We start from the raw sequence: 27,561 nt of genomic DNA, 5'->3' as shown, positions 1-27,561 counted from the left end.
TAGCTGCTGAAAAAACGGTGCTGCAACAAACATAGAAGTGCAGATATCTCTTAGATACACTGATTTCCTTTCTTTTGGGTATATACCCAGCAATGGGATTGCTGGGTAATATGGTAGCTCTATTTTTAGTGTTTGAGGAACCTTCAAACTGTTCTCCATAGTGGTTGTACTAATTTAAATTCCCACTAACAGTGTACAAAGGTTCCCTTTTCTCCACATCCTTGCCAGCATTTGTTGGATGTCTTCTGAATAAAAGCCATTTTAACTGAGGCAAGATGATATCTCATTGTAGTTTTGATTTGCATTTCTCTGGTGACCAATGATGTTGAGCACCTTTTCATGTGCCTGTTTGCCATTTGTATGTTTTCTTTTGAGAAATGCCTATTCAAATATTTTGCCTATTTTTTTATTGGATTATGAGGTTTTATTCCTGTAGAGTTCTTTGAGCTACTTTTATATTCTAGTTATTAAACCTTTGTCAGATGGATAGTTTGCAAATATTTTCTCTCATTCTGTGGGTTGTCTCCACTTTGTAAATTGTATCCTTTGCCTTGCAGAAGCTTTTTAACTTGATATGATCCCATTTGTTCATTTTTTGCTTTGGATGCCTGTGCTTGTGGTGTATTACTCAATAAATCTTTGCTGAGACCAATGTCCTGGAGATTTTCACCAAAGTTTTCTTGTAATATTTTCATAGTTTGAAGTCTTAGATTTAAATCTTTAATCCATTTTGATTTTATTTTTGTATATGGCGAGAGATAGGGATATAGTTTCATTCTTTTGCAAATGGATATTCGGTTTTCCCAGCACCATTTATTGATGAGACTGTCTTTTCCCTATTATATGTTCTTGGCGCCTTTTTCAAAAATGAGTTCAACTGTAGGTGTGTGGATTTGTTTCTTGGTTCTCTGTTATGTTCCATTGGTCTATGTGCCTGTTTTTATGCTAGTACCATGCTGTTTTGGTTACTGTAGCTCTTTAGTACAATTTGAAGTCAGGTAATGTGATTCCCCCAGTTTTGTTCTTTTTGCCAAGGATAGCTTTGTCTGTTTGGGATCTTTTAGTGATTCTGTGTAAATTTTAGGACTGTTTTTGAATCTGTAGATTGCTTTGAGTAGCATGGACATTTTAGCAATATTGATTCTTCCAACCCATGAACATGGAATATCTTTCACTTTTTGTTATCTTTTTCAATTTCCCTCATCAGTGTTTTATAGTTTTCATTATAGAGGTCTTTCACTTCTTTGGTTAATTCCTAGGTATTTAATTTTATGTGTGGCTATTGTAAATGGGGCTACATTTTAAAATTTCTTTTTCACATTGTTCACTGTTGGCAAATAGAAATGCAATGATTTTTGCATGTTGATTTTGTATTCTGCAACTTTACTGAATTTATGTGTTTTAATAGTTTTCTTGTGGAGTCATTAGGTTTTTCCTAATATAGGATTATATCATCAGCAAACAAGGATAATTTGACTTCTTCCTTTCCAATTTGGATGCCCTTTGTATTTTTCCCATTTGATTGCTCTAGCTAGGACTTCCAATAATATATTTAATAACAGTGGAGACAGTTGGCATCCTTGTTGTGTTACAGATTTTAGAGAAAAGTCTTTCTGTTTTTCCCCATTTAGTATGATACCAGCCGTGGGTCTGTGGCATATGATTTTTATTATGTTGATGTATGTTCCTTCTATCCCAAGTTTTTTGAGAGTTTTTATACTGAAGGGATGCTGAATTTTATGAAATGCTTTCTTAGCATCAATTGACATGATCATGTGATTTTATCCTTCATTCTGTTTGTAAGATGTATCATGTCAACTGATTTGCAAATGTTGAACCATCCTTGCATCCCAGGGATATATTCCAATTTGTCATGATGAAGAAACTTTCTAATGTATTGTTGCATTCAGTTTTCTAGTATTTTGTTGAAGATTTTTACATCAGTATTTATCAGAGATATTAGCCTGTAGTATTTTTTTTTCAATTTATATGTCTTTTTTCTGTTTGTTTGTTTGTTTTGTTTTTGTTTTTTTTTTTTTTTTTTTTTTTGTATCAGGGTAATACAGGTTACCTAAAATGACTTTGGAAGTATTCCCTCCTCTTATTTTTTTTTGGAATAGTTTGACTAGGATGGGTGTTAGTTCTTCCTTAAATGTTTGATAGAATTCAGCAGTGAAGCCATAGGGTCCTGGGCTTTACTTTACTGGAAGACATTTTTTTATGGCTTCAATCTTGTTACTTTCTATCTGTTCAGATTTTTGATTTCTTTCTGTTTCAATCTTGGTAGGTTGTATATATCTAGGAATTTGTCCATTTCTTCTATATTTTGCAATGTATTGACATATAGTTGCTCATAGTAGCTACTAATGATCCTTTGAATTTCTACAGTATTGGTTGTAATGTCTCCTTTTTCATTTCTGATTTTATTTATTTAGACTTTCTCTCTTTTATTCTTAGTCTGGCTAAGGGTTTGTCAGTTTTGTTTAACTTTTCAAAGAAAACACCCTTCTGTTTTATTGATTTTTTTGTATTTTTTATTTCAATTTCATTTATTTCTGCTCTGATCTTCATTATTTCTTTTATTCTAGTTTTAAGTTTGGTTTGTTCTTGCTATTCTAGTTATCTAAGATGCATTGTTAGGTTTTTTGAGATTTTTCCTTTATTTTTATTTTTGATGTAGGCACTTATAGTTATAAACCTCCCCTTGAGTACTGCTTTTGCTGAATCCCAAAGGTTTTCGTGTGTTTTGTTTTCATTATCTTTGTCTTAAGAAATTTTCCAATTTCTTTCTCACTTTCTTCATTGACCCACTGGTCATTGAGAAGCATATTGTTTAATTTCCATGTATTTTCATAATTTCCAAAATTCTATCTTGTTATCAATTTCTAGTTTTATTCCATTTTGGTTAGAGAAGATGTTTGATATTATATTACTTCAGTTTTTGGAAGATTTAATGCTTTTTTTTAAAGATGTAACATATGATCTTTCCTTGAGAATGATCCACATGCTGAGGAAAAGAATGCGTATTCTACAGCTCTTGGTTAAAATGTTCTGTAAATTTTTATTAGAGTCATTTGGCCTATAGTGCAGATTAAATCTGATATTTCTTGGTTGATTTTCTGTCTGGAAGACATGTCCAGTGCTTAAAGTGGGGTGTTGAAGTCTCCAGCTTTTATTTTAATGTGGCCTATTCTCTCTCAATAGCTCTGATAATATTATCTTTATATATATGAGTGTTGGTTGCATATATATTTAAAATTGTTATATCCTCTTGTTGAATGGACCCCTTTATCATTATATAGTGACCTTCTTTGTCTTTTACAGTTTTTGTTTTGAAATCTATTTTGTTTTATATAAATATAGCAACTCCTGCTGTTTTTTTGGTTTTTATTGACATGGAATATCTCTTTCCAATCTTTTATTTTCAGTCTATATGTCTCTTTATAGGCGAAGTGTGTTTCTTGTAGGCAACAGATCAATGGGTCTTGGTTTTTCATCTGTTTAGCCACTTCATGTCTTTTGATTAGATAGTTTAGTCCATTTGCATTTAATGTTATTATTGATCAGTAAGGACTTACTCTTGCCATTTTGTTATTTGTTTTCTGGTTGTTTTGTGGTCTTGTCTTCCTTGTTTCTTTTCTTCCTGTATTCCTCTAGCAAAGGTGATTTTCTCTGATGATATGACTTAGTTTCTTGCTTTTTATTCTCTGTGTATCCATATGTTTTTGGGTTTGAGGTTACCATGAGGTTGCAAATACTATCTTATAAACCATTATTTTAATCTGATAACATCTTAATAGTATTTCCATAAATAAACAAGCATAAAGAAATCCAACAAAAACTCTCTGCCTTAACTTCATACTCCAAAGCTAGTAAGTTGCAAATCCAAGATTTTTATCTATGCATTTTGACTCCAAAGAATTGGTTTAACATCCCCCAGAAATGTTATCTTCCAATGTCCATCTAAGCTCTCTATACTTCATCTAGATTCTAGCCTATAGGATGAAGGAAAGAAAGTAGGAGACAAGTGATTTTCTTTTAAAGAGTGACCAAAAGTTGTACATACTAGTTCTGTTCAAATTCCATGTTTTACAACTCAGTGACGTAATTACACTCAGTTGAACAGTAGACTGAGAAATGTTTCTGGGTACATAGCCACACATCTGACCAAAAAGTAGTGGTTGGATGGGGTTGTGGTTAGGGAATTTTTTATTCCTAAAAGTAAGAAAGGGAGAATGGATACTGATGGACACTTAATAGTCTCTACTACAGCATCTTATCCAGCATCTGAGGACAAGAAGGTGATAGCTGGGAGAAAGTAAGAGAAAATGTGGAAAAGTACTAAATAGAAGGAGGTGTCTCTTTTTAGTTATTGGATGTATCCATATTAATCTCATTTGCTCGGCAGAAGTTGACACTGGTGAGAAGCTGTCACTTGTCACAGTCGGTGAATATGTGATGGATAATACTCAGATTCTCATTTCCCTTCAAGGCCAATTATATATCCATCTACAAAGATGATGTTGAAAGTATGTGTGTATGTGTGTGTGTGTGTGTATATATACACACACATTAATATATATTATTAATTATTATATATATAAATATTAATTTATCTCTTGGTTTCTTTTTCTTTCCTTTCTTTTTTCAAGATGGAGTCTCAGTCTGCCACCCAGGCTGGAGTGCAGTGTCGTGATCTTGGCTTTATTATATAAATTATATATATAAATATAATATTAATTAATATAAATTAATATTAATGTATATACACATGTATATATGTTAGAACGTAAGTATATACACACACAATATATAAATAACATATGTATGCATAGTTGTGTGTGTGTGTGTGCATATATATATATATGATCAATTTGGTCTTTGGTATTAACCTCTGGTACTGAATCTGGATCCATAAAGTTTACTTTTAACTATAGTGATTCTGATTCAGATGGCTAGTATTGTTTTTGTCATCTTGCATTGCCTTGTTATATGATATAAATAAGGAATATTTGCATTAATTGTTATAACACTTCACTTAACTTTGTTAACTGATTATACATGATAGTTGAGTAAAACTGGATTTATTACATAATTTTAAAATCTGTGTCATTGCTAGAAAAAATGAGAAACAGTAACTTATGGGGATAGTCTAGATAAGATTAGTTTCCAGCAATAGTGGTGGGATCCAGTTCTTATTAGATCACAGAGTTGACAGGTGGGCATAGAAGTCGTAATACAAATTAAACAGTAGGTCAAGAATCCAAGAGATAAGGCTGGAAACAGTGGCTCACACCTGTTATCCTAGCACTTTGGGATGCTGAGGCAGGTGGATCATCTGAGGTCAGGAGTTTAAGATCAGACTGGCCAACATGGCAAAACCCTGTCTCTACAAAAACCGCAAAAATTAGCCAGGCATTGTGGTGCATGTCTGTAATCCCAGCTACTTAAATGGCAGAGGCAGGAGAATCACATGAACCCAGGAGGCAGAGGTTGAAGTGAGCCAAGATCGCGACACTGCACTCCAGCCTGGGTGGCAGACTGAGACTCCATCTTAAAAAAAAAAAAGAAAAGAAAAAGAAACCAAGAGATAAATTAATTCTGTAAACATGAAAAGATGTTAGAGGTCAAAGCAAGGTAGGATATGTGGTTAGTAGGATAGGATAGGATAGGATAGAATAGGATAGGATAGGATAGGATAGAATAGAATAGAATAGAATAGAATAGAATAGAATAGACAAGCTAAAACCAGGGCACCTGGAATAAGACTCAATTTATCAGAAACCAAAAAGATAGATTAGAACTGTGAGAACACATATCCTGAATTCAAAACAAAGTTAGAGACATACAGGGAATCATGACTAATTGAATATACATGTTTCACTTCACTCTTGAACAGACTTCACTGAATTTATATTAAATAGTAAAGAAATACAAAGGTGTCAGTCAACAGTGCAAGTTGTGGAAAGATGATAGCAGCTTAGAGACATCAACAGAATATGATAAATGGCAAGGAGAGGAGCAAGTGATAGCTGATTTAACAATAGACCATGGAGATTATTCTTCAACTGTAGAAAATTCTTAAACTTGATTGAATTGTACATGTGAATGGCTACGTAATGTGGCATGTAAGTTACCCTCAATAAAACTGTTATAATTGTAAATTTATTATTGAAGCACCATGGGCATACAGAAAATTCCAGAAACAATATGTTCAACTGCTGAATTTTCCCAGTGTGAACATAACAAATAGCCACTGGAATCAGACTATAGAAAATACCTAGGAATTCAACTTATAAGGGACATGAAGGACCTCTTCTAGGAGAATTACAAACTACTGCTCAAGGAAATAAGAGAGGACACAATCACATGGGGAAAAAATCATGCTCATGGATGGGAAGAATTGATATTGTGAAAATGGCCATACTGCCTAAAGTAATTTATAGATTCAATGCTATTCCTATCAAGCTTCCATTGACTTTCTTCACAGAATTAGAAAAAAACTACTTTAAGTTTCATATGGAACCAAAAATAGCTGGTATAGCCAAGAGAAGCAAAAAGAAGAAAACTGGAGGCATCACACTACCTGACTTCAAACTACTACAAGGCTACAGTAACCAAAACAGCATGGTACTGGTACCAAAACAGATAAAGAGACAAATGGAACAGAACAGCGACCTCAAAAATAATACCACGCATCTACAACCATCTGATCATCGACAAACCTGACAAAAACAATCAGTGGTGAAAGTATTCCCTGTTTAATACATGGTGCTGGGAAAACTAGCCATATGCAGAAAACAGAAACTGGACCCCTTCCTTACACCTTATACAAAAATAAACTCGAGATAGATTAAAGACTTAAATGTAAAGCCCAAAACCATAAAAACCCTAGAAGAAAACTTAGGCAACACCATTCAGGACATAGGCACGGGCAAAGACTTCATGACTAAAACACCAAAAGCAATTGCAACAAAAGCCACAGTTGACAAATGGGATCTAATTAAACTGAAGAGCTTCTGCATAGCAAAAGAAACTATCATCAGAGTGAAGAGGCATCCAACAGATTGGGAGAAAATTTTTGCAATCTAGACATCTGACTAAGGGCTAACATCCAGAATCTACAAGGAACTTGAACAAATTTACAAGACAAAACAACAACAACAACAAACAACCCCATCAAAAAGTGGCCAAAAGGTACGAACAGACCTTCTCAAAAGAAGACATTTATGCAGCCAACAGACTGCTATAGCACATGTGTACCTATGTAACAAACCTACATGTTCTGCACATGTATCCCAGAACTTGAAGGAAAAAAAAAAAGAAGGAAAAGAAAATGACAACACCACAGATATCTCCCTTGTGCCATGCCCAGGCTCTAATTTCTCCTACCCTAAGATATTCACTGAGTTGGTTTTTAAGAGCATTTCTTCTCAGGTTTTGATGTGTCTTTAAATGGAATCATACTACCTAATCTTTTGTACTTGGCTTCTTTCCATCAGTATTATGTGGATGAACCTCATTATTTGTAAGGTTCTTTCATAGTTTCACATGTTACAGCAGCTGGTTTCTTTTCATTGCTTTATAGTATTCCATTACATGAATATTCTAACATTTCTTTATCCATATACTATTGATGATTATTTGAATTTTAAAAATAATTTAAAAAATAAGAATGTGTGGGGCAGTCACTTCAGGCACTTCTTTCAAGTAGACCTTTATTTTGCCATTGGTGTCAAAAAGAAGATTGTAGTGTCTTTTATTTATTGAGTTATTTTGTTTATATTGGAGCTCTTTGCTAGAAATCTAACTAATGTGATCTTATTATAATAGTTTGTACATGAGATTTGTATGCATTTCTGATGGCTGTATGTTTTAGATCATTGATTAATGAGTATGCAAATATTCAGCTTTAGTAGACACTGCAAACTAGGTTTTCAAAGTGTTTATCCCAGTTTAATCTCTCAGTATGTATGCATATGGTACTTCTATTTGTCCCCACAGTCTTGTCAGCACTTGATATAGTCAGAGTCTTTAATTTTAGCTTATTCCAGGGATTTTAATTTATTTAATGTATTTTGGTTTTAATTTGTATTTCTTTGAAGACCAGTGATGTTAGACATTGTCCCATGATAATTAGGCATTTAGATACCCTATTGTGAGAAATGGTTGTTCAAGTTCTGCCCATTTTTCAATTAGACTGTCATTGATTTAGAATAGCTCTTTGTTTCTTTATTCTGGAAAAGTATTGAACTATCTCCTCTCACAGGGTGGCATGACTTCCACTGTGATAGTGACATGTTTTAATAAATGGAAGTTCTTAGTTTTTATGTAGGCAAACCTATACATGTTTTTTGTTTGTGGTTTCTGCTTTGATTTGGTTTCATTTGAGGAATCTATATTCCCCAGCAGTTATAACTTCTGTAAGATCTTGACGGAAAGTGGAGCAGAATCCTTTGTAATTCATGAATGGTAATTTAGTAATCAGGGGCACCTGCCTGAAATTAGGATGTGTGGGGCAGTCACTTCAGGCACTTCTTTCAACTAGACTTTTATTTTGCCATTGGCATCAAAAAGAAGATTGTAGTGTCTTTTATTTATTGAGTTATTTTGTTTATATTGGAGCTCTTTGCTAGAAATCTAACTAATGTGATCTTATTATAAGCCATCAACAACTCTGGAAGGTAGGTGTTATTATTATCCATTTTACAGATAAGGAAACTCAGGCTGACTGGGTGATGTTAGTTTGCTAAAATGGCAGAGCTAATAAGTGGGAGAAATTCAGTCTGCCTCATTTTAAAGTCATACTTCAAAGCCAAATGCCCTTTAAGATTTTACATGCATTGGGAACTTATTTGATTTTGCTCATTATTAAATATGTGTAATATTCACTTTGCCAATATGAAGGTGCATTGAAAAATTCAATTCTCTGTTGCAGATAAAGGAAGACCTAGGTCTAGAAAAATAGCAGAAAGTGGAAGAGGGAAACGATACTCATACAAATTACCTCAAGAATACAACATAGAGACTGTAGTGGTTGCAGACCCAGCAATGGTTTCCTATCATGGAGCAGATGCAGCCAGGAGATTCATTCTAACCATCTTAAATATGGTAGGCAAACTTTAAAGTGCGCTTGGAATTTTTTCAAGAAAACTCTAAGGAAGACGTGTGAGTATTTATAATGAAGTTCTTTAAAATTAACTCATTACTATTCCTTTCTCTTATTGTCATCAGTTAAAAAAAATACTTAGGTATACAAAATTGATCGATCTCAAAAGCAATATCAAAATAAAAATCCACATATTGTAAAAAAGAAAACACCCTTCTTGTTAATTTTGATGTGGCAAACCTCTTTCTATGTTAGTGTTTTCTCTCTTTTTTTGGTACTGTTCTTTTCCTTTTTTTTTTTTAAATATTTCTAGCCCTATTTATTTATTTATTTATTTATTTATTTTGTTGGTACATAGTAGATGTATATATTTATGGGGTAGATAAGATATTTTGATAGAGGCATAAATTTGGTGAAATTATCATGAATATTTTAATATACATTTATATACATGGCCCCACAAAAGGACCATAGGTTAATTATGATGTGATACAAAAATGAATTTTGGTAATCCACTGAGCTATTATATAGGTATGTAAAATGAATATCAGATATGATTCTAGTTGATGAGCTAAATTTTAACCAACTAAATCACAGGTGACTAACTTGAGTTGATGATTTCTGATTGTAGAAATCCTAGTATCTCGTCGCCTCTTAGATTTCATGCAATATTCCTTTAAGGATTATTTGCCTACTTATCTTGGAACTTAAAAAAAAAAGAAAGAAAGAAATCCCAGTATCTATCATGTTAGGGATGCTTTTTACCAAATTGATCCTTTGACTTAATTGCATACTCTGTTGGGCAAACCTCATTCAAGGAAGAATCAGAAGGTTGTAGTGAAGAGTGATTCTTACAAGAGAATAAAGAGAAATAAATGTTGAAGGCAAATGTCCATTTATAAGTCAATTACCATTTAAGAACGGCTGATGTAATGATAAATATAGTCCCACTATATTTTACTATCAAAAGATATTACTATCTTTGCTATCATTTGGCTGTTTTCCTGGGGAACAGAGTGTTTTTTTACACTTTAGATATTTCTGTCCATATTCCATTACCTTCTGAGCACTTCTCTAGAATGGGATATATGGTACATTAACACTGCCTAACAACCAGTCTTTTCTAAGTAGAAATATCTCTGAAAGCATGGGTTTGACGTAACAAAAAATTACTTTGCTTTGCAAGCTTTTTTTTTTTTTTAAGATTTCTCAAATAAATTGAGATTTCTCCACGTATGGGCCTTGAGAAAAATTAAGACGACTTTCAGTTTAATTTTAGGATTTTTATTTTTATTTTTATTTGTTTTTAGGTTTTTAACCTTTTCCAACACAAGAGTCTGGGTGTGCAGGTCAATCTTCGTGTGATAAAGCTTATTCTGCTCCATGAAACTCCAGTAAGAAAGTCTTGAGTTTTTAATTAAATTAAATGGGTGAGAAATTTTGTTCAGAAACTTTTAAGTAAAGGGAATGTTAAGGATGTACTTAAGAATCTGGAAATATCCGTTGAATCACTTAAAATATACATAAAACTGGCCTTTAGTTTGCGTTAATGTCCCAATCTTATTTTAAAAATAGGATATTGTTAGTTTCCAAGAATCCTGAAAACAAATCTTAACTTTCCAAAGTATAATTTTAAGAAGTCATTTTAAGTGACAGTTTTATTCTATCATTTAGATGTGTACTTTTAACACTTTTTATTTATTTTAAATGGAAACTATTCCGTGGCATCATTTTGATATGCTGCTTAACTGGCACTTTAGAAAATGTTGTTCTACATAGAAAATGTTGTTCTTAAGTTGTAGAAACAACAAGTTATTTTAGTCTAAAAGTTCGACATTCTTTTTTTTTTATTATTATTATACTTTAAGTTCTAGGGTACATGTGCATAACGTGCAGGTTTGTTACATATGTATACTTGTGCCATGTTGGTGTGCTGCACCCATCAACTCGTCAGCACCCATCAATTCGTCATTTATATCAGGTGTAACTCCCAATATTCTTAATTGAACCTCTCTGCTTTTTCAGCATACCATTAAACAGATTTTGTAGTTATTACACCTTCACAATGCTTTAAGCTTTTAAGCTCAGAGTAAATCAAACCTGAATGTCTTCCAGGTCCTAATTAATGTTATGGTCAGCAGTTTGCTTTAGTAATTCAAGAGTGCCTTTGTTATTTGTTTTTTGTTTGTTTGTTTGTTTTGTTTTGTTTTTGTATATACCTAAGAATAATATGCCTTGTGATGAAATCTGTTATTTTGCAGCCAGATCTATATATTGGGCATCATGGAGAAAAAATGCTAGAGAGTTTTTGTAAGTGGCAACATGAAGAATTTGGCAAAAAGAATGATATACATTTGGAGATGTCAACAAGCTGGGGGGAAGACATGAATTCAGTGGATGCAGCTATACTTATAACAAGGTAAATTTTCCAAAGCCAATTAAATGACATTCCTAATTCAATTACTGCACTGTTAATCCCATTAATCCCTTAATAGATAATGTTTTTATTTCAGATTTCATGTTTCAAAAATGATTTTGGCATAATGGTGTTAGTCATCTCCCTCAATTCATAGTAACAGATTTGTAAACAGCTAAATATTGAATGGCATATTGACAAAACATTTGGTTAGTTATTTCTAAAAAAATACCCTAAATTTTTGAGCTCAAAGGCATAGTCATTAATGATAAGCTAAAACTATGGTGAATTTTGTTGTTAAGTTCAAAATTATGAACCTAGACTGTATGTTTTTCAGTCATCACCATATAAAGTAACCTAATATGTTAAATTCAGCATTGAAAACCTTTCTGGCTCCATGTGAGAAACAATTTCAATTAAGTCTCTGACTAATTATAAGCTACATTGTGAATGTACTACAAAAAATATTTTTAATACAGCATTAAGTATAATATTTAAATAAATGTAAGTGAAATAATGAGCAGCAATATGCTCTATATGATTAATATGTTTAATAATCATACATAATTGGTTTGTCTTGCTTAAAGTTGTTAAAAATAAGTAATTCATTGTGAACTAGTGATTTAATTTTAGTCATCAAAAGTGTTAGCATTTCACATCACAGAAAGAACAGTAGTGTAATTACATATGATTTTCTGAAATGAAATCATTGAAATCATTGCAATTTCTTATAATTAATACTAAAGGCAAATAATTCATAAAGCTGAAAAATCTCTAGGCAAGAACACAATTGGACTTCTACTTTCAGCTAAGTAGGTATAGCTGATATTGAGCTTCTGCAATAAGCAATCATAACATTGGAAAATAAGAAGTCACTGCTTTTAGTCACTGGAGAATGAACAGTGTAAGACTGCAATTCCTGAAAGAAGGGGAATTTATTATGCAAACCTTGCAGTCAACTCAGCTTTTTCCCTGGGAAAAATTTCTTAACTAGCGTAGCAAGCTAGAATCTAGGTAGAGCATAGTGATCCTGCTGAGGACACCAGAGATAAAAGTCTTAGGCATGGAGAGGTGCCATGAAGTACATGTGCTGACCATACATGAGAACTTGGCAATGGCTGGTCTGAAGATAAACCGATATAGGAGACTGCCCCAAATTTACCACAGGATTGCTGCTATGGAGTTCAGAATTTAAAAAGATACTAGGAATGAGCAAATTCAAAGCACAAGAGTGGAACAATCTTGTGATACCTTATCATCATTTTTAGCCTTAGGGGAGACAGAGCTTAGAGGTTGAATACCACCAATTTACAGAGGCTTCGGTATCATCTTGGATTTTTGATAAATCTTCCCTACCAAAAAATAAAATCAAATTTATCCAAGTGCAGGATGATGAGCCAGTAATTGTGAACTGCCTCTTAAAACAGTTGTAAGCACTCTTCAGAGGAAGATAACAGAATAGCAAGTCTCTCTAAAAATATATCATTCACAATGTCCAGAGTATAATAAAAATTAGTCAAGCAAAGAAACATGAAAATGTGACCCATGGTCAATGAAAAATTAGTCAATAGACACTGACCTTGAGATAACCTAGACGTTGGATTTAGCAGATGAATGCAGTTGTAATTGGAGTCTCAGAAGAAGAGAGTAAGAATGGGTAAGAAAAATTATTTGAAGACATAATGGCAAAAAATTCCGCAAATTTGATGAAAAGCAACAAATATGGACTTAGGCATATCATAGGAAAGTTGCTGAAAACCAAAGAAAAACAGAAAAATTTCCATCAGCCAGCAGGGTGAGCATTGAGGGGAGCAGAGGAAACATTAAACAGGAGGAACAATGTTCAAATAAATGACTTACTTCACATCCAAAAAAACAGTAAGTTCAAAAGACAATGAAACAACATTTCTAATGTACTGAAAGAAAGTAGAATAAAGAAATCCTATTAACCAAAAATGCTTACTGAGTTCTTGAGGTACCATCTTAATCTCTGCAAGGGTATCTATCAAAAAACATATCTATAACTAATATCACAGCAAAAGGAGAAAACTGAACATTTTCTCCTTACAACTGAAAGCAAGGTAAGGATGTCTCCTCTTTCCACTTCTATCCAATATTGTACTGAAGATCATAACCAGTGTGGTAAAGCAGAAAAAAACAAAGGAAAAGCATACATATTTGGAATATAAAGAAAAATGTCTCTTATTCACAGATGATGTGAAATGGTACAAAGAATATTTTAAGAAATCTAGCAAAAAGTTGCTAGAATTTGTAACTGGATTTTCAAGGCTACATCATGTAAAATCAGTTTTCAAAAACCAATTATGTTTATATATACTAGAAGTGAACAGTTGGAAAAAACTTATAGTGACTTCCAAAACCATAAAATACTTAAGAACAATTTTTGTAAAATATGTGTAAAACCTCTAAAATGAGAACTACACAGCACTGTTATGAGAAATTAAATATCTAAATAAAGATTAATTCATTGGAATACTAAATATTATTAAATGCCACTTTTCTCCAAATTGATTTATAGATTCAATATACTCCCAATGAAACAACCTTTGCAGGCATGTTTTGTAGAAATTGACAAACTGACTCCAGTGCTAATTTGTAAAGGCAGAGAACCTAGAAGAATCAAAACAGTTTTGAAAAATAAGAAGAAATTGAGGCCAGGTGTGGTGGCTCACACCTGTAATCCCAGCACTTAGGGTGGCTGAGGTGGGCAGATGGCCTGAGGCCAGGGGTTCAAGACCAGCCTGGCCAATGTGACAACACCTCATATCTACTAAAATTACAAAAATTAGCTGGGCATGGTGGTGCATGCCTGTAGTCCCAGCTACTTGGGAGGCTGAGCCATGAGAATCGCTTGAATCCAGGAGGCAGAGGTTGCAGTGAGCCAAGATTGTGCTACTGCACTCCACCCTGATCAACTGAACAAGACTCTGTCTCAAACAAACAACCAAAAATCCCCAAAACCTTCCCATTCTGTCACAGTAATGAAAATGTATATATGTATATATATGAACAAATTGGATGGACTTTACACTATATGATTTCAAAACTTACTCTAAAGGTTTGGAAATCAAGATAGTATGGTTTTGGCAGAGTCATGCAAATCAATGAAGCAAAATAAACGGTCTAGAAATAAACCCACATATATATGGTCAATTGATTTTTAATAAAGCTACCAACATAATTCAGTTATAAAAATAATCTATTCAGCAGATGGTATTAGAATACATCAAATGGTACAAATGGAATATCTGGACACCTCTGTGAAAAAAATGAATATCAATCCTATTTAACATGTGTAAAATTAATTCAAAAGGGATCATAGAATTAAACATGAAAGCTAACACTCTATTGTAGTAAGAAAATAAGGAAGAACATTTTCATGAACAAGAGGAGGACAATGGTTTCTTAGAGAGGATACAAAAAAGTACTAATCAAGAAATATTAACAATCATCTGGAATTTTTAAAAATGAAAACCATTTCCTGTTCAAAAGACTTTCACATCTTTTGTGAATTTGAGAAAATAATTGCCATACATATACTAACAAAGAACTTGTATCCAGAATGTTTACATGTATATGTGTATACACACATATACAAATACAAAAATATGTCAACCTCTTACAAATAACAAGAAAGAAGAAATATGAATCTCCAGTAAGCATATAAAGAGATAATCAACATCATTAATTCCCAGGAAAATGCAAATTAAATTCACACCCACTTGAAAGGCTTCAGTTATAAACATCGAAAATACTCAATGATGGTGAGGATATGGAACACTCCTCAGTTGTTGGCGGGATTATAAAATGGTTCAACCACGTTGGAAAATGAGTAGTTTCTTATAAAATTAAACATTTGCTTACCATATAGCCCGCATCAGCTTCTAGATATTTACTTAAGAAAAATAAAAATATTATTCACAGAAAAAAAATGAACTTGAGAATTTATAGAAGCTTTCATAATTTTTTTCATAATTTTCATAATTGCAAAAAATTATAAATAAATATACATCTACAGGTGAATGGATGTATTGTGTGTTCATACAATTGAATACTCGTCATCAAACTACTGATAAATGCAACCAAATGGATGGATGAGTTTTAATAACATTATACTGAGGCCGGGTGTGGTGGCTCACGCCTGTAATCCCAGCAGTTTGGGAGGCCGAGGCAGGCAGGCAGATCACTTGAGGTCAGGAGTTAAAGACCAGCCTGGTCAACATAGTAAAACACTGTCTCTACCAAAAATACAAGTTAGGCAGGCATGGTGGCTCATGCCTGTAATCCCAGCTACTCAGGAGGGTGAGGCAGGAGAATCACTTGAACCTCTGAGGCAGAGGTTGCAGTGAGTGGAGATTGTACCACTGCAATCCAGCCTGGGTGACAGAGTGAGACTCCACCTCAAAAATAAAAATAAAAAAGCTGAGTGAAAAAGCCAAATTAGAAACCGATCAGAGGATGATTCCACTTATACAGAGTTTGAGAATAGGCAAAATTCATCTGTCGTGTCAAATGTTGCCTGCTTTAAAGCTGGGAAAACTGACTGCAAAAAGGCAGAAGGAACTTTCTGTAGTAGTGGAAATATTGCATATATTGCTTTGAATACATGTCAGTTTATACATTTGTCAAAATTCACCTATCTTCTCATTTAACTTGTGTGTATTTTATGTAAGTTTTACTATAAAAAAGTTGGTTAAGAGTAGTAAATTGAAGTTGAGAGAAGGGATGGAAAGATTTGCATGGATGGGGAGGAGACCTATGGTTATAAGGTTTGAGGTGAGTCGAGGTTAAACGTCTGCATTGTTCAAGTCTTTCTTCCTTCTTAACAGTAATAGATTTGAGAAATATTGCTTCTGAGACTAAAGAAGATGGTAATCAAAATTTGATTACTGATTTATAATTTTCCCTTATAAATGCAATATATTTATTACAGAAAATTGATAAGTATAAGAATAAAGATAAAAATTAGCCTATAGTCCCACTACATGGGAAAAGTAAATATTTTAAAGTATATTTCATCAGTTGTATTTCCTATGTATGTATATAATACATGGATTTACATTATTGGGATCATAGTCTACATACAAGTTTTGTTTCTCACCAACAAAATATATTGTGGCATTAATTTTATTTCTTATTTCCAATGCCATTTTTTCTTTCAAAATTCTAAAAAATGCTTTAGAATTTTCTGCATCCAATATTTTTAATGTTGAAACACTTTAAAACTAGCCTCTTGAACTGACCACTCTTCATTATTGCCTCCCTTGTTGCTAGCTTTCCCTAGCTATGCAACACAGGAATTCTACTAAAAGGAAAAGAAGAAAGCATAGTGTGATATATTTCATATATACAAAGAGCATAAAGAATAATATAATTAACAACTGCCTATTTACCCCTCCACTTAGGAAACAGAACATTATCTATGTTGTTGAAGTCATTTTATATACTGTTTTATAATCCATATTTTCCCTTAAAAGTCTGTTTCAAATATTTGCTTATTTTTATATATATTTCTTGAAAATGTAGCCTAATATGGTTTTATTTTTCAAGTAATGCATATTCTCATGGCAAAAGTTTAAATATAACTTTTAAATATATTGTCATATTATAAGCATATTCTTATGGTAAAAGTAGAAGAAACAACTTTAGTATTTACATAGTAAATTAACTTACTAACTTCTACTCCCGCTCTCCAACCCTAAGGTAATCAATGTTAAGAGTTGGTGTGTATGTAAAGAACATTGTTTCATGCTCTACACAGTTTTCTCTATTTGTTTGCTTTTTCACTTTACTATTATGTCTGGCAAGTATTTTTATGTCATTTATTGTGGAAGGCAGAATAATGTCCCTCCTCCCCAAATATCCACCTTCTCATCTCCAGAACCAGTGAATATGCCATCTTACATGGCAAAGGGACTTTGCAAATGTGATTAAATTAAGAATCTTGAGATGGGCAGATTATCCTGGCATATTTGAGTGGGTTCACTGTAATCACAAGAGTCCTAAAATAAGGAAGAGGGAGGCAGAAGTTCAAAGTCAGGGAAGGACTGGAAGATGCTATAAACCCAGTTTTGTAGAGACAAAAACAGGTCATAAGCCAAAGAATGCCAGCAATGTCTAGGAACTGGAAAAGACCAGGACATAGATTATACTCTAGTGTCTCTAGAAGGAATGCAGCTCTATGGCACTTTTATTTTGGCCCATTAAGACCTGTACTTGACTTCTGACAAGATAACACATTTGTGTTGTTTTAAGCCACTAAGTTCATGGTAATCTGTTATAGCAGCAATGGGAAACTCATGCGTTCCTATCGGTCTGCATCGTTTGTGGGGGCGGAGAGCTGACATACTATATATTGCATAAAAGTATCCTGATTTATTCAACTACTTATCTGTTTATAGAACTTTCTAATTTTTTGTTGTTAGAGAAAATGTTCTATAAATATGGTTATATATGGTTGTAAACATGTGCTATAATACTATTTATTTAGGGTAGATTAAAAAGTACTTGCTCTGTCAAAGGGTACACATATATAAAATACTGACAAATACTGGCCGACTGTTCTCCCTTTACTCACTTGTGGGACAGGTCTTCTGTAGAGGATCACCCTTTCTCCATATTTCTGTTTCCAGTGCCATAATAGTGAAAAATCACCCCACTAAAGGGAATATTTTATTCCTAAGTTACCTAGTACCATTTGGTTAATAAAGATTAAATGAGTACTTCATGTAGTTAAGGAAAAAAATCCCTTTCTAGTTAGTGTAAAGATGATCAGCTATTTAGCTTTGTAAGAAAACTGTAAAAATAGAATAACATAAGAAAAAATGTTAATCTCCATGGATTGCTTGTTCTTATCCATATTTGACAGACTAAACTCAGAACTAGGTTCAGTTTCTAGTAAATGCTCATCGTAGATAACTAGTAAATGTTGGGGGTTATGTGTGTACATTAGTAGGAAGAAATTTTAGCTCAGGGATCAAGTTTGGTGTCAGCTAAAATACATAATGCTTCTACAAATCCAAACCTATCTGAGGTCATATATTTGTTAAATTGTCCTGTGCAGTACAATAAAGTAAATAGTTTAAAGCTGACCTAGTTATGCTTCTGAGTTCATAGTAACAAAAACACAAAATATGTTCTCTCAACTCTCAACTCTATGATTTCTTAGGGCAATTTTCACATTTCTCATTGAAATCAGGGAGAAGGCATACATCTTTATGCCCTTTGGAAATACTCTTTAAAATTCAATTTTATTAATGATAGCTTTGCCTTTCCTATTTACAGAAATGCTTTTAGTTTACGTATAATACATGTGAAAGTTAGTTTCAAACTAATGCCATTGGCAAGTAAGAGAAAATTTAATAAAACTAGAAATTGCAAAAATAACTTGATTTAATACAAATTACAGAATAATTTTTGAATGAATCATTTATAGGTATATCCCAAGGCACTGTTAAACTCTACAGTGAGGCTCATTCTCAGATGCATCTTCATTCTTGGAAATTAAAGGCTACATTTCATTTTCTTCAACATAAATCAGAACTTAGGCAGAATTTATTGGCCTTCCTAGTTGCCAGAGTCTAACAGTATCATTTCTATAAACTCACATAATGAAACTCTATGATGCAGGCTTCAGGCGCACGGAATCTACATGAGCCAAAAATGAGAGAATTTGAATCCACATGATCAAAGGTCTAGTCAGCAAGTAATCTCTATCCCCATCTTATAAAATAAATATTTGAATATTTTGAATTAGGAATACATTGGTGTTCTGCAAATAAGTTGATTATTGGAGAAATGAAGATTAAGACTTACAGTCTGATCTTTGGTTTATAATGCTGCTGACTATTTTTCAATTTTAGTGAGAGGTACTTCTAATGTTTCTGAATGAAAGAACTAGATTTGTTTGTTTGTTTGATTATTTTTTGTAATGTGCTTTTTTCATTTGTTTGCTAAGTGAACAGAAATTGGCTGTGTGGTGGCCTCTAAATGCCTTTGACAATAAGCAGTGCATTTGTCATAGTTTTATCATGTTGTTTAGTTACAGATGAAGTCCCATGTTTCACATTATGTAAATCAAATAGTCATGTTGCAGCCTCTTGCATCATGATATGATGTATTATATATTTAGAAAAACCACCCCAAATCCCTTTCCCCCTACATCTGAATATACTTTTCACTTAGTGGTTCTTGACCCTAAGGTGAAGATTTGATTTTATGTGGTTCTTTAATTTTTTGCATTGCCATTTTATTCAGTATCATCTGTTTCGGGTGTTTCTTTCTCCATTTGTTTGCTGGCAAAATCTGTTGAAGAATAGAATTATTCAGTGTTTAATATAACTCCCCAGACTTCTTTCTCACTGCTCCTGGGACCCTTATCACATTACAGAGGTGATATGTTTTATCCACTTCTGTGACTTTCAAGTAGAAGCCTATTTTATTTATCTCTGTTGTGTCCTTCCCCTTATTTAGTACATGGCATATTAGAGACACTTAATGTATCCCACAGTGTTCAGTTGTACAGGCCGTACACTACACAACAGTAGAGGAAGCCGTTTATGTTGTGTATAATAAATGTGTCCATATAATTATGCAGTATACAACTTCTACCACTAGGGATGGTATTCTCGTAAATGATCTCTATAGTTTCCCATGCAGAGAAATGATATTTTGTCATTTATTTATAATAATAATGCTAGAAAACCTTTCCATTCATCTCCATCTATAGTTATATTGAGACTCTGAATATATTTTGCTGGCAGCAGAAATTATTTTCCTTTATCATTAGGATATTATTTGTTTTGAGCCACAGAGACCAACTTTGCCTAAGTTGAGCAACAGAAGAAACAGTTGGCTTATTTTGATTCTACATTTTCAGAATCAAAGGAAGAACTGAAAAATCAGGCATCAGGAAAGATAGCAAAGAGGAAAGCTGTAGGCATCTCATCTACTGAGTTTTGATGATTCAGAGCCATTCATATTTTACTATATTATCTCTTTTCCATCCTCTGAAAACATGGGTTTCAGTGTGGGGGGATAATCCTATGATTGGAAGCTGATGACTGGAATACACTGACCAGAAAATATGATGCAATAGAAGGTGATTTCCCAGTGGAAAGATGCTAGGGAGTAGAGTTGGGGAAGGATAGGATTTACCTCAGTACTATGAAGGAACCATTTGGCTTTGTAAAAACCTTCCCTTATAACCCTGGGAATAAATGTTCTGATTGAGAGCAGTCTTGTCTTGCCCAGACTTACAAGGTTTCCTGTTTTGTATCTTGTATATTGAAGGGAATGATGACTGCTTGGAAAAAGTAGTTGCATGTTGTTTACCGTGGGAAAAGTTTAGGGTAGGGCAGCTATAGTGGTTATGTTTTATGAGATAAAATTTGGATGTGTCTTCCCTCGTTTATTTAGAGTTTTCCTTCTAGTTTTGGTACATATTTTCAGAAAGATATATATATATATATTTACAATAAAAGGCATAAATATTAAAACTCCCAATACTGACAATCAAATTATTTACTTCATCAAAATTTCTTTGCTTTCTTTCCTATTTACTTAAATAATTTACTGAAAAATGCATCTACTTTTCAACATCCATTCAGTTGGGTCAGTAGACTTTTAAGGAGTATGCAAGCAACCTGATAGGATTATATCATCTATATACAAAAAAAGTTAAGACTAGTGTACCAAGTGCTGGCAGCCATCTTTAAATTATCAAGAATGGATTAACTAGTTTTTTTTTTTGTAAGAAGGAGTTTCACTCTTGTTGCCCAGGCTGGGGTGCAATGGCATGATCTCGGCTCACCACAACCTCCGCCTCCTAGGTTCAAGTGATTCTCCTGCCTGAGCCTCTCGAGTAGCTGGGATTACAGGGATGCGCCTCCAGGCCTGGCTAATTTTTTGTATTTTTTTTTTAGTAAAGACAGGGATTCTCCATGTTGGTCAGGCTCATCTTGAACTTCCTACCTCAGGTGATTCGCCCACCTCGGTCTCCCAAAGTGCTGGAATTACAGGCATGAGCCAATGCACCCAGCCTGGATTAACTAGGTTTTGGATTTACTAGAATACAAAAATAATAGCATGTTTGAGAAAAACATTAAAATTTATACAAACTGGTGAAAACATGTTATAATATTTCTGTTGTCTGGAAATATACCGTAATTGGTAGACAGCACAGTGTAACATTACATTATGTCCACTGTGTTTTAGGGATAACCTGCTCCCTTTCCAGTATAATGAAGTGAGTTTTGCAGTGGGCAGCAGGCCCTCTTTAGAGCAAAGGTTTCTCTCAATGCATTATAAAGGCAAACAGAGGTAGGGGAAGCATGGCCACTAAAACAAACTAAAGCCAGGTATTTGAGGGTGGAGTTAATTAAGTAAGGAAAGAGAGAAGAGATAACATGCAAGAAGGCCTGAGTCTTTGCCTTGTTTGAGTCCTAATGAAATGCTGGAGAAGTGTTCTCAGCTAAGAGAACCACAGGACTAATACATCTTCCACTGAGACTTCATGAAGCAATTCATGTGATAACCTATCATATTTGAATTATTTTTGTTATTTATAACTAGAGAATGGTAAATGTATTCCCAAATTTTGGGTGTGATTTAAACAAATTAAGTTTGTATTAAGTTCAATTTGTGCCTTGTATTGAAAATATATTATTTAAGGTTATTGTTTATCTTCTCTATTTTAGCTCTGCCTTTTCCACATTACTCTCATAATTGAGTCTATATTTGTTTCATATAGTCATCTCTTTCAGAATTTGTCAGGAGAAATAGAGAATAATTTTAATAATATTGATATTAATATACTTCATCCCTATCTTATACTCATGGCTAGCAACAATTATTTTTGTCTATCTCCAACCATTTGGAAGAAAAATAACAATATTATAGTAATCACTAATTTTTTTAAATAATTTATAAGTAAAATAATCCCCAGTTGTTGAAAGACATTTTTGAAAAACTATTAAATATCAACTGAACATCTTATTGAGGCAGGTCTGCAGTCTTTTAAAGCATTTGGTGAAAGTAGCTGCATGATATAAAATGTAATAATAAAATAAGGCATATATGGCTTGTTTCTATATATATTTAGACCTAATGCTAACAATAAACTAATGTGTTATTTTACTCTACTTCATTCCTATATGGTAGGTCACAGATTAAGTTCAGTTCTTTTAATTATGTGATAATCTGGCTGTCTAGATAATCAGAAAATGTTTCCCTATATGAACATCCATAAACCATAGCAAAAAATACAATAAGCATACTTTTACATGCACAGATGAGCCAAAAATAAAGCAAGTTCTGGCAAGAAGTTTACTAAGCATCTAAAGTAATGTGGGAGCTTCCCTGAGGGAGTTTTTTGAACTAAACAAATTTAGGTTTTTATGTTTTAATGAGTCTGTGCAAAGTGGGGAAGTGGAACTGAAATGATTACACACAACTAGAATTTGTAGATATTTAGATCCTTAATAAAAGTATGCACTGTTAAAAGTTCTGCCAGCAAGCACAGGTTGTGAACAAGGAAACATTCTGCCTCATCCATGACCCCAGGTTAGGACAAAAATGCCTCCTCTGGGTATTCATTACAATGAATCTGATTCCAGAATTGAAGCACTTAATGAAAGTATATGCAAAACTGCTGTGAAGGGACTCTCTCTCAACTTACACGATAAGGCAACCACAATTAACATCCCACTGACTGAGTTCATAATAGAATTCCAAAATGACCAGTGACATCATACTCCATTTTAAGAACCCAGAGACATATTAAATAATAATAATTTTAAAAAAATACTAACAGGGATTATAAAACAAGCATGTCCATCTAATTAAAAACAATCAAAAATTTCAAAATATGAGAATAAGGTGTTTTTTTGGGGAAAAACAGTTTATTTGAAAATTGATGAAAATAAATGTTCTCGGGAAGACATATGGAATATGGTACTTATACTTAAAATTTCAATTTCTAAATTGAAAAGCATATTAGATCCAGCTGAAGAGAGCATTAGTGGATTGGATGATAGATCTGAGGGATTCTCCCAGCAGGCTACATAGAGTGGTTAAGAGATGGAAATACACAAAGGTGCCTGAGCATTACAGACATCAGAATGAGAACTATGATATTCCTAAAGAAGTTCTAGGAAAAGAGAATGGAATGTCAGAGGGACTAGCTAAATAGATAATGGTAAGAATTTTTAAGTATTCATGGATCTTTAAGTTGAAAATATACCAGTACCAAAGAAGATAAATAAAAACAAAATCAGTACCTTGACTCATCATCGTGGGACTGTAGAATTATAAAGACAGAAATAGTGTTAAAAATTAAGCAGAAAGCAAATGCATGAAAAAAGGGCAAAAACTGTAATCAGAGACTTCTAATCAATATTTATGAATGCTAGAATAAAATGAAATGGTATCTTCAGTGTTTGAGAGTCAATAAAGTTGACTTTATAACAACTCAGTTACTGTTCAGTTATGAATAAATGCAAAATAATAAAAATGAAAGCAAAAGAAAATAACTAGGAAAGTTTACCATTCATAGATAGATTCTCATTGAAAGAGATACTGAAGAATGTACTTAAAGTAAAAGAATAGTGAGATGTCTAGAAAGTAAAGATACAAGATATAACTGAGAAAATAAATTGCTAAATAAAAAGGCAAATTGTTGCGTAAACCCTGATGGTTTTTAAAAGCAACTGTCAAATTTTAGATTTGAAAAATCAAGATGTGACCATAATTTCAAATTAAAAACACATGAAAAATTGAAGGGAGAGATTGGATTAAAAGAATGTTACATTCTTGCCTTTTTCAGGAGGAAGAGCTTTACACATTCTAAGGATATGTGGTAGGCAGGAAAAAATAACATCCCCTGCAAAGATGCTTATGCTCTAATTTCCAGAACCTGAAAATATCCTGTATGGAAGAAATGACTGTACAGATGTGATTATATTAAGGATGTTGAGGTGGTGAGATTATCCTGGTGTGAGGAAAAAAGAGAGAGAGGAGAGTCAGAGAGGGTCATATGATGATGGAAGCAGGGGGCAGAGTGATGGAATTGTTGGCCTTGAAAATACAAGGAGGCCCTGAGTCAAGAAACCTGGGTAGCCTCTGGAAGCTAGCGAAGGCAAGGAAACATTCTCATCTAGAGCTTTCAGAGGGAACATGATACTGCTGACACATTGATTTTAGCACAGTAAAGCCCATTTCAAGCTTCCGGCCTTCAGACTGTAAGTTAAAGTTTTGTGTTGTTTTAAGCCACCAAATTTATGGAACTTTTACAGCAGCCATAGAGAACAAATATATCATACTTTAAAATGTAAAAGGAATCACACATCTACCACAATTTAATGTTACTTTCAAAGTAGCCAAAAAAAGTGAGTAAAAACTAAAAGGAAGAAAGAGAAAAGAACAAAGAAATATAACTTGGTAAATAGAAATCATAAATAATAGAAATCCAAAGATATCAACAATAAAATAGAAAAGAATTAAACTCATTTATGAAGATATTATATAACTAGCTTTTAAAAGTTTCACTGTGTACTCTTTGTAAGAGACTCAGAGAAGATGGATGTTAACAACAAAATGAAAGAGATAGGACAAGCAAATACTAATGCAATACTGTATATTAATATTTGTTAGTATCAGATACAATCTACCTTAGCAAAGTAAACATATGGATTTTACATGATAATAAAAATAATAGTTCAAAATAAACAAATTTAGAGACTGAGTACTTAATAAACAATAAACTTTGAGATAAACAAAGCAAAAATTAAAATCACAGGGAAACATCAAAAAATTTATAACCACAATGGAATTTTAACAGTCTTTTCTCGGTACCACGTAAAAATCAATCCAGAATTGATTATTCTACGTAACAATTGTATATCAGAGCTTTTAAGAGCTAGATGGAACTGCACTCCAAAAAAATAAATATACATTTCTAATATACAAGGAACATTTACGAACACACACACACATATATATACACACACACACACACACATATATATATATATATGTATTAAATCACAAATGCTGCTAATGAGCCAAGCGAGATGTGAATTGAAAGCTAACCATTATCAAGATCAATGTAGACTTCATTGGTGAATAGGCAAAAGTATTGTGCTTTAATTTTAAAAGTCTTTTCTTTTTTATCATTTAGATACAGCTTTCAGATCCTGTAACAGAGGAAATTTTTTTAAAAGATAATTTTACTTTCTCATTTATGTACACACGAAAGACCTATTGTAATATTGTTTGTGATAGTAAAAATTGTATAGAACCTAAAAGCTTATTGCTAAGAAGTTGCTTATATTATGATCCACTAATAGCAGCAATAAAAAAAATCCCCAACAAAACATCACAACTAACTTTTGAGAGCTTACTTTGTGTGTGGCATTGTTTTAAATACCTTATATGTGTTAATTCATTCCCCTTGCACAGTAACCTAGGTTTTTAAGGTTTTATGTATGTTAAATCATTTAAATTGAATACTAAACCTAGGTGGTAGATATTATTACTACCTCTGTCTTTTTGATGAGGTGACAGAGGCACAACAAGGCTAAATAAGTTGCCTAAGGTCATGTAGCTAGTAAGAGGTGGATTAAAAGTTTTGCTTTCATATATTCTGCCCCCAAATCTCATAACTCTTATTAAGATATATTAAATTATGTTCTATGAAATCCTAAATAATTGATAACAAAAGTGAAGCATTGTTAGGAATGCTAAGATATAGTTTCAGATAAAGAGTAAAAATTATAAAATATTATACATAGATCCCATTTATGTAAAATAATAATTTCCTTATACCATTAATAAAATTGATTATCAGTCTTTTAAAAATTTTGCCAGTCTTATGATATAAAATATTATGTTGTTTTAAGTTGTATTTCTAACATTTAGATCTTCTCTCTGGAAATAATTTTTGTGTTACATGAAGTAGGTATCTTCCAGTAATTTTTCAAATGGAAAGCCTTGTCCCAATACCAGATATTATTTTTTGTAATAAAACAATAGAATACTGTAAAATTCAAAACAAGATGGGATCTTACTTTTGAAATATTGTTCATAGTATGGGAACTGTCTAATGTCTGAGGATTAATTATATCATGTACAAATGTGCTATAAAATTTAATCTTCCATATCTTAGAATTAAAAATTAATCTTTTTCACAATTTTATTAGATTCTTGGAGATAATAATATGTTTCAATTAATCATATAACTATTAAAAATGAGTCACATGATGTCTTCTTTGTAGAAAATAATTTACCTTTATTTCAGTTTTCTATTTTTCTTTCTAGGAAAGATTTCTGTGTGCACAAAGATGAACCATGTGATACTGTTGGTAAGTGTAAAAGTTGTCACACTTTTGGAGTTCTGGAGAACTTGAACACATCACTTGTTTAAGTATATGAAATTATTTGTGTTCTGGTTATAAAGGAATAACTTCAAAATGTCAGACCTACATGTTAAATTGTTTGTCAGCACTTCAGTTATTAATTAAATAGCTTAAAGACACATGTATCAACTATATATAGGAGATAATCTTTAAGTGATGCTTTAAGGCTATAATCAGTCTTTTTTTGTTATTTTCTCAGAGATACACACATGAGTTTGATAACATTTTATTGTTATTAATAACCCAAGACAAAATATATTAATGACATTGTGATTGACTAATTTGCAGGATAACAGATTGTTTTTTGAGTTACGTGTGTTTAAAAATCTTTGCAGACTGTGTCAAAATAAACTACTGATTCAGTATGATTCTTCTTACATAAAGTGGCAAATTTTTCACCATTTGTATTAGATATCTAAAGTGCCTAAAACAGAACCATATAGCCAACAGAATTCATGAAATCACTGTTCTAATTTTGAGAGAATGGCCACATGTATTTTCATGTTTTAAAATGTATCCATATCAATATAAATATATCTATCCAAAGATACCCCAATCTATCTATCTATCTATCTATCTATCTATCTATCTATCTATCTATC

General features: G+C 32.7%; 1 protein-coding gene across 1 annotated transcript in view; it reads left to right on the top strand.

The window, feature by feature from the left end:
- Positions 1 to 27,561, top strand: part of ADAMTS19 (ADAM metallopeptidase with thrombospondin type 1 motif 19) — a 252,046-nt gene that overhangs the window by 52,361 nt on the left and 172,124 nt on the right. Inside the window, exons 4-7 of the mRNA XM_026454497.1 lie at positions 8,939 to 9,111; positions 10,420 to 10,503; positions 11,371 to 11,528; positions 26,862 to 26,905. Of these exons, the coding sequence (XP_026310282.1) occupies positions 8,939 to 9,111; positions 10,420 to 10,503; positions 11,371 to 11,528; positions 26,862 to 26,905 (459 nt within the window). The remainder of the gene's footprint in view (positions 1 to 8,938; positions 9,112 to 10,419; positions 10,504 to 11,370; positions 11,529 to 26,861; positions 26,906 to 27,561) is intronic.

The sequence above is a fragment of the Piliocolobus tephrosceles genome, chromosome 4 (genome assembly GCF_002776525.5).
Source record: "Piliocolobus tephrosceles isolate RC106 chromosome 4, ASM277652v3, whole genome shotgun sequence".
Classification (NCBI taxonomy): domain Eukaryota; kingdom Metazoa; phylum Chordata; class Mammalia; order Primates; family Cercopithecidae; genus Piliocolobus; species Piliocolobus tephrosceles.
This window is presented reverse-complemented; position numbering and strand designations above follow the sequence as displayed.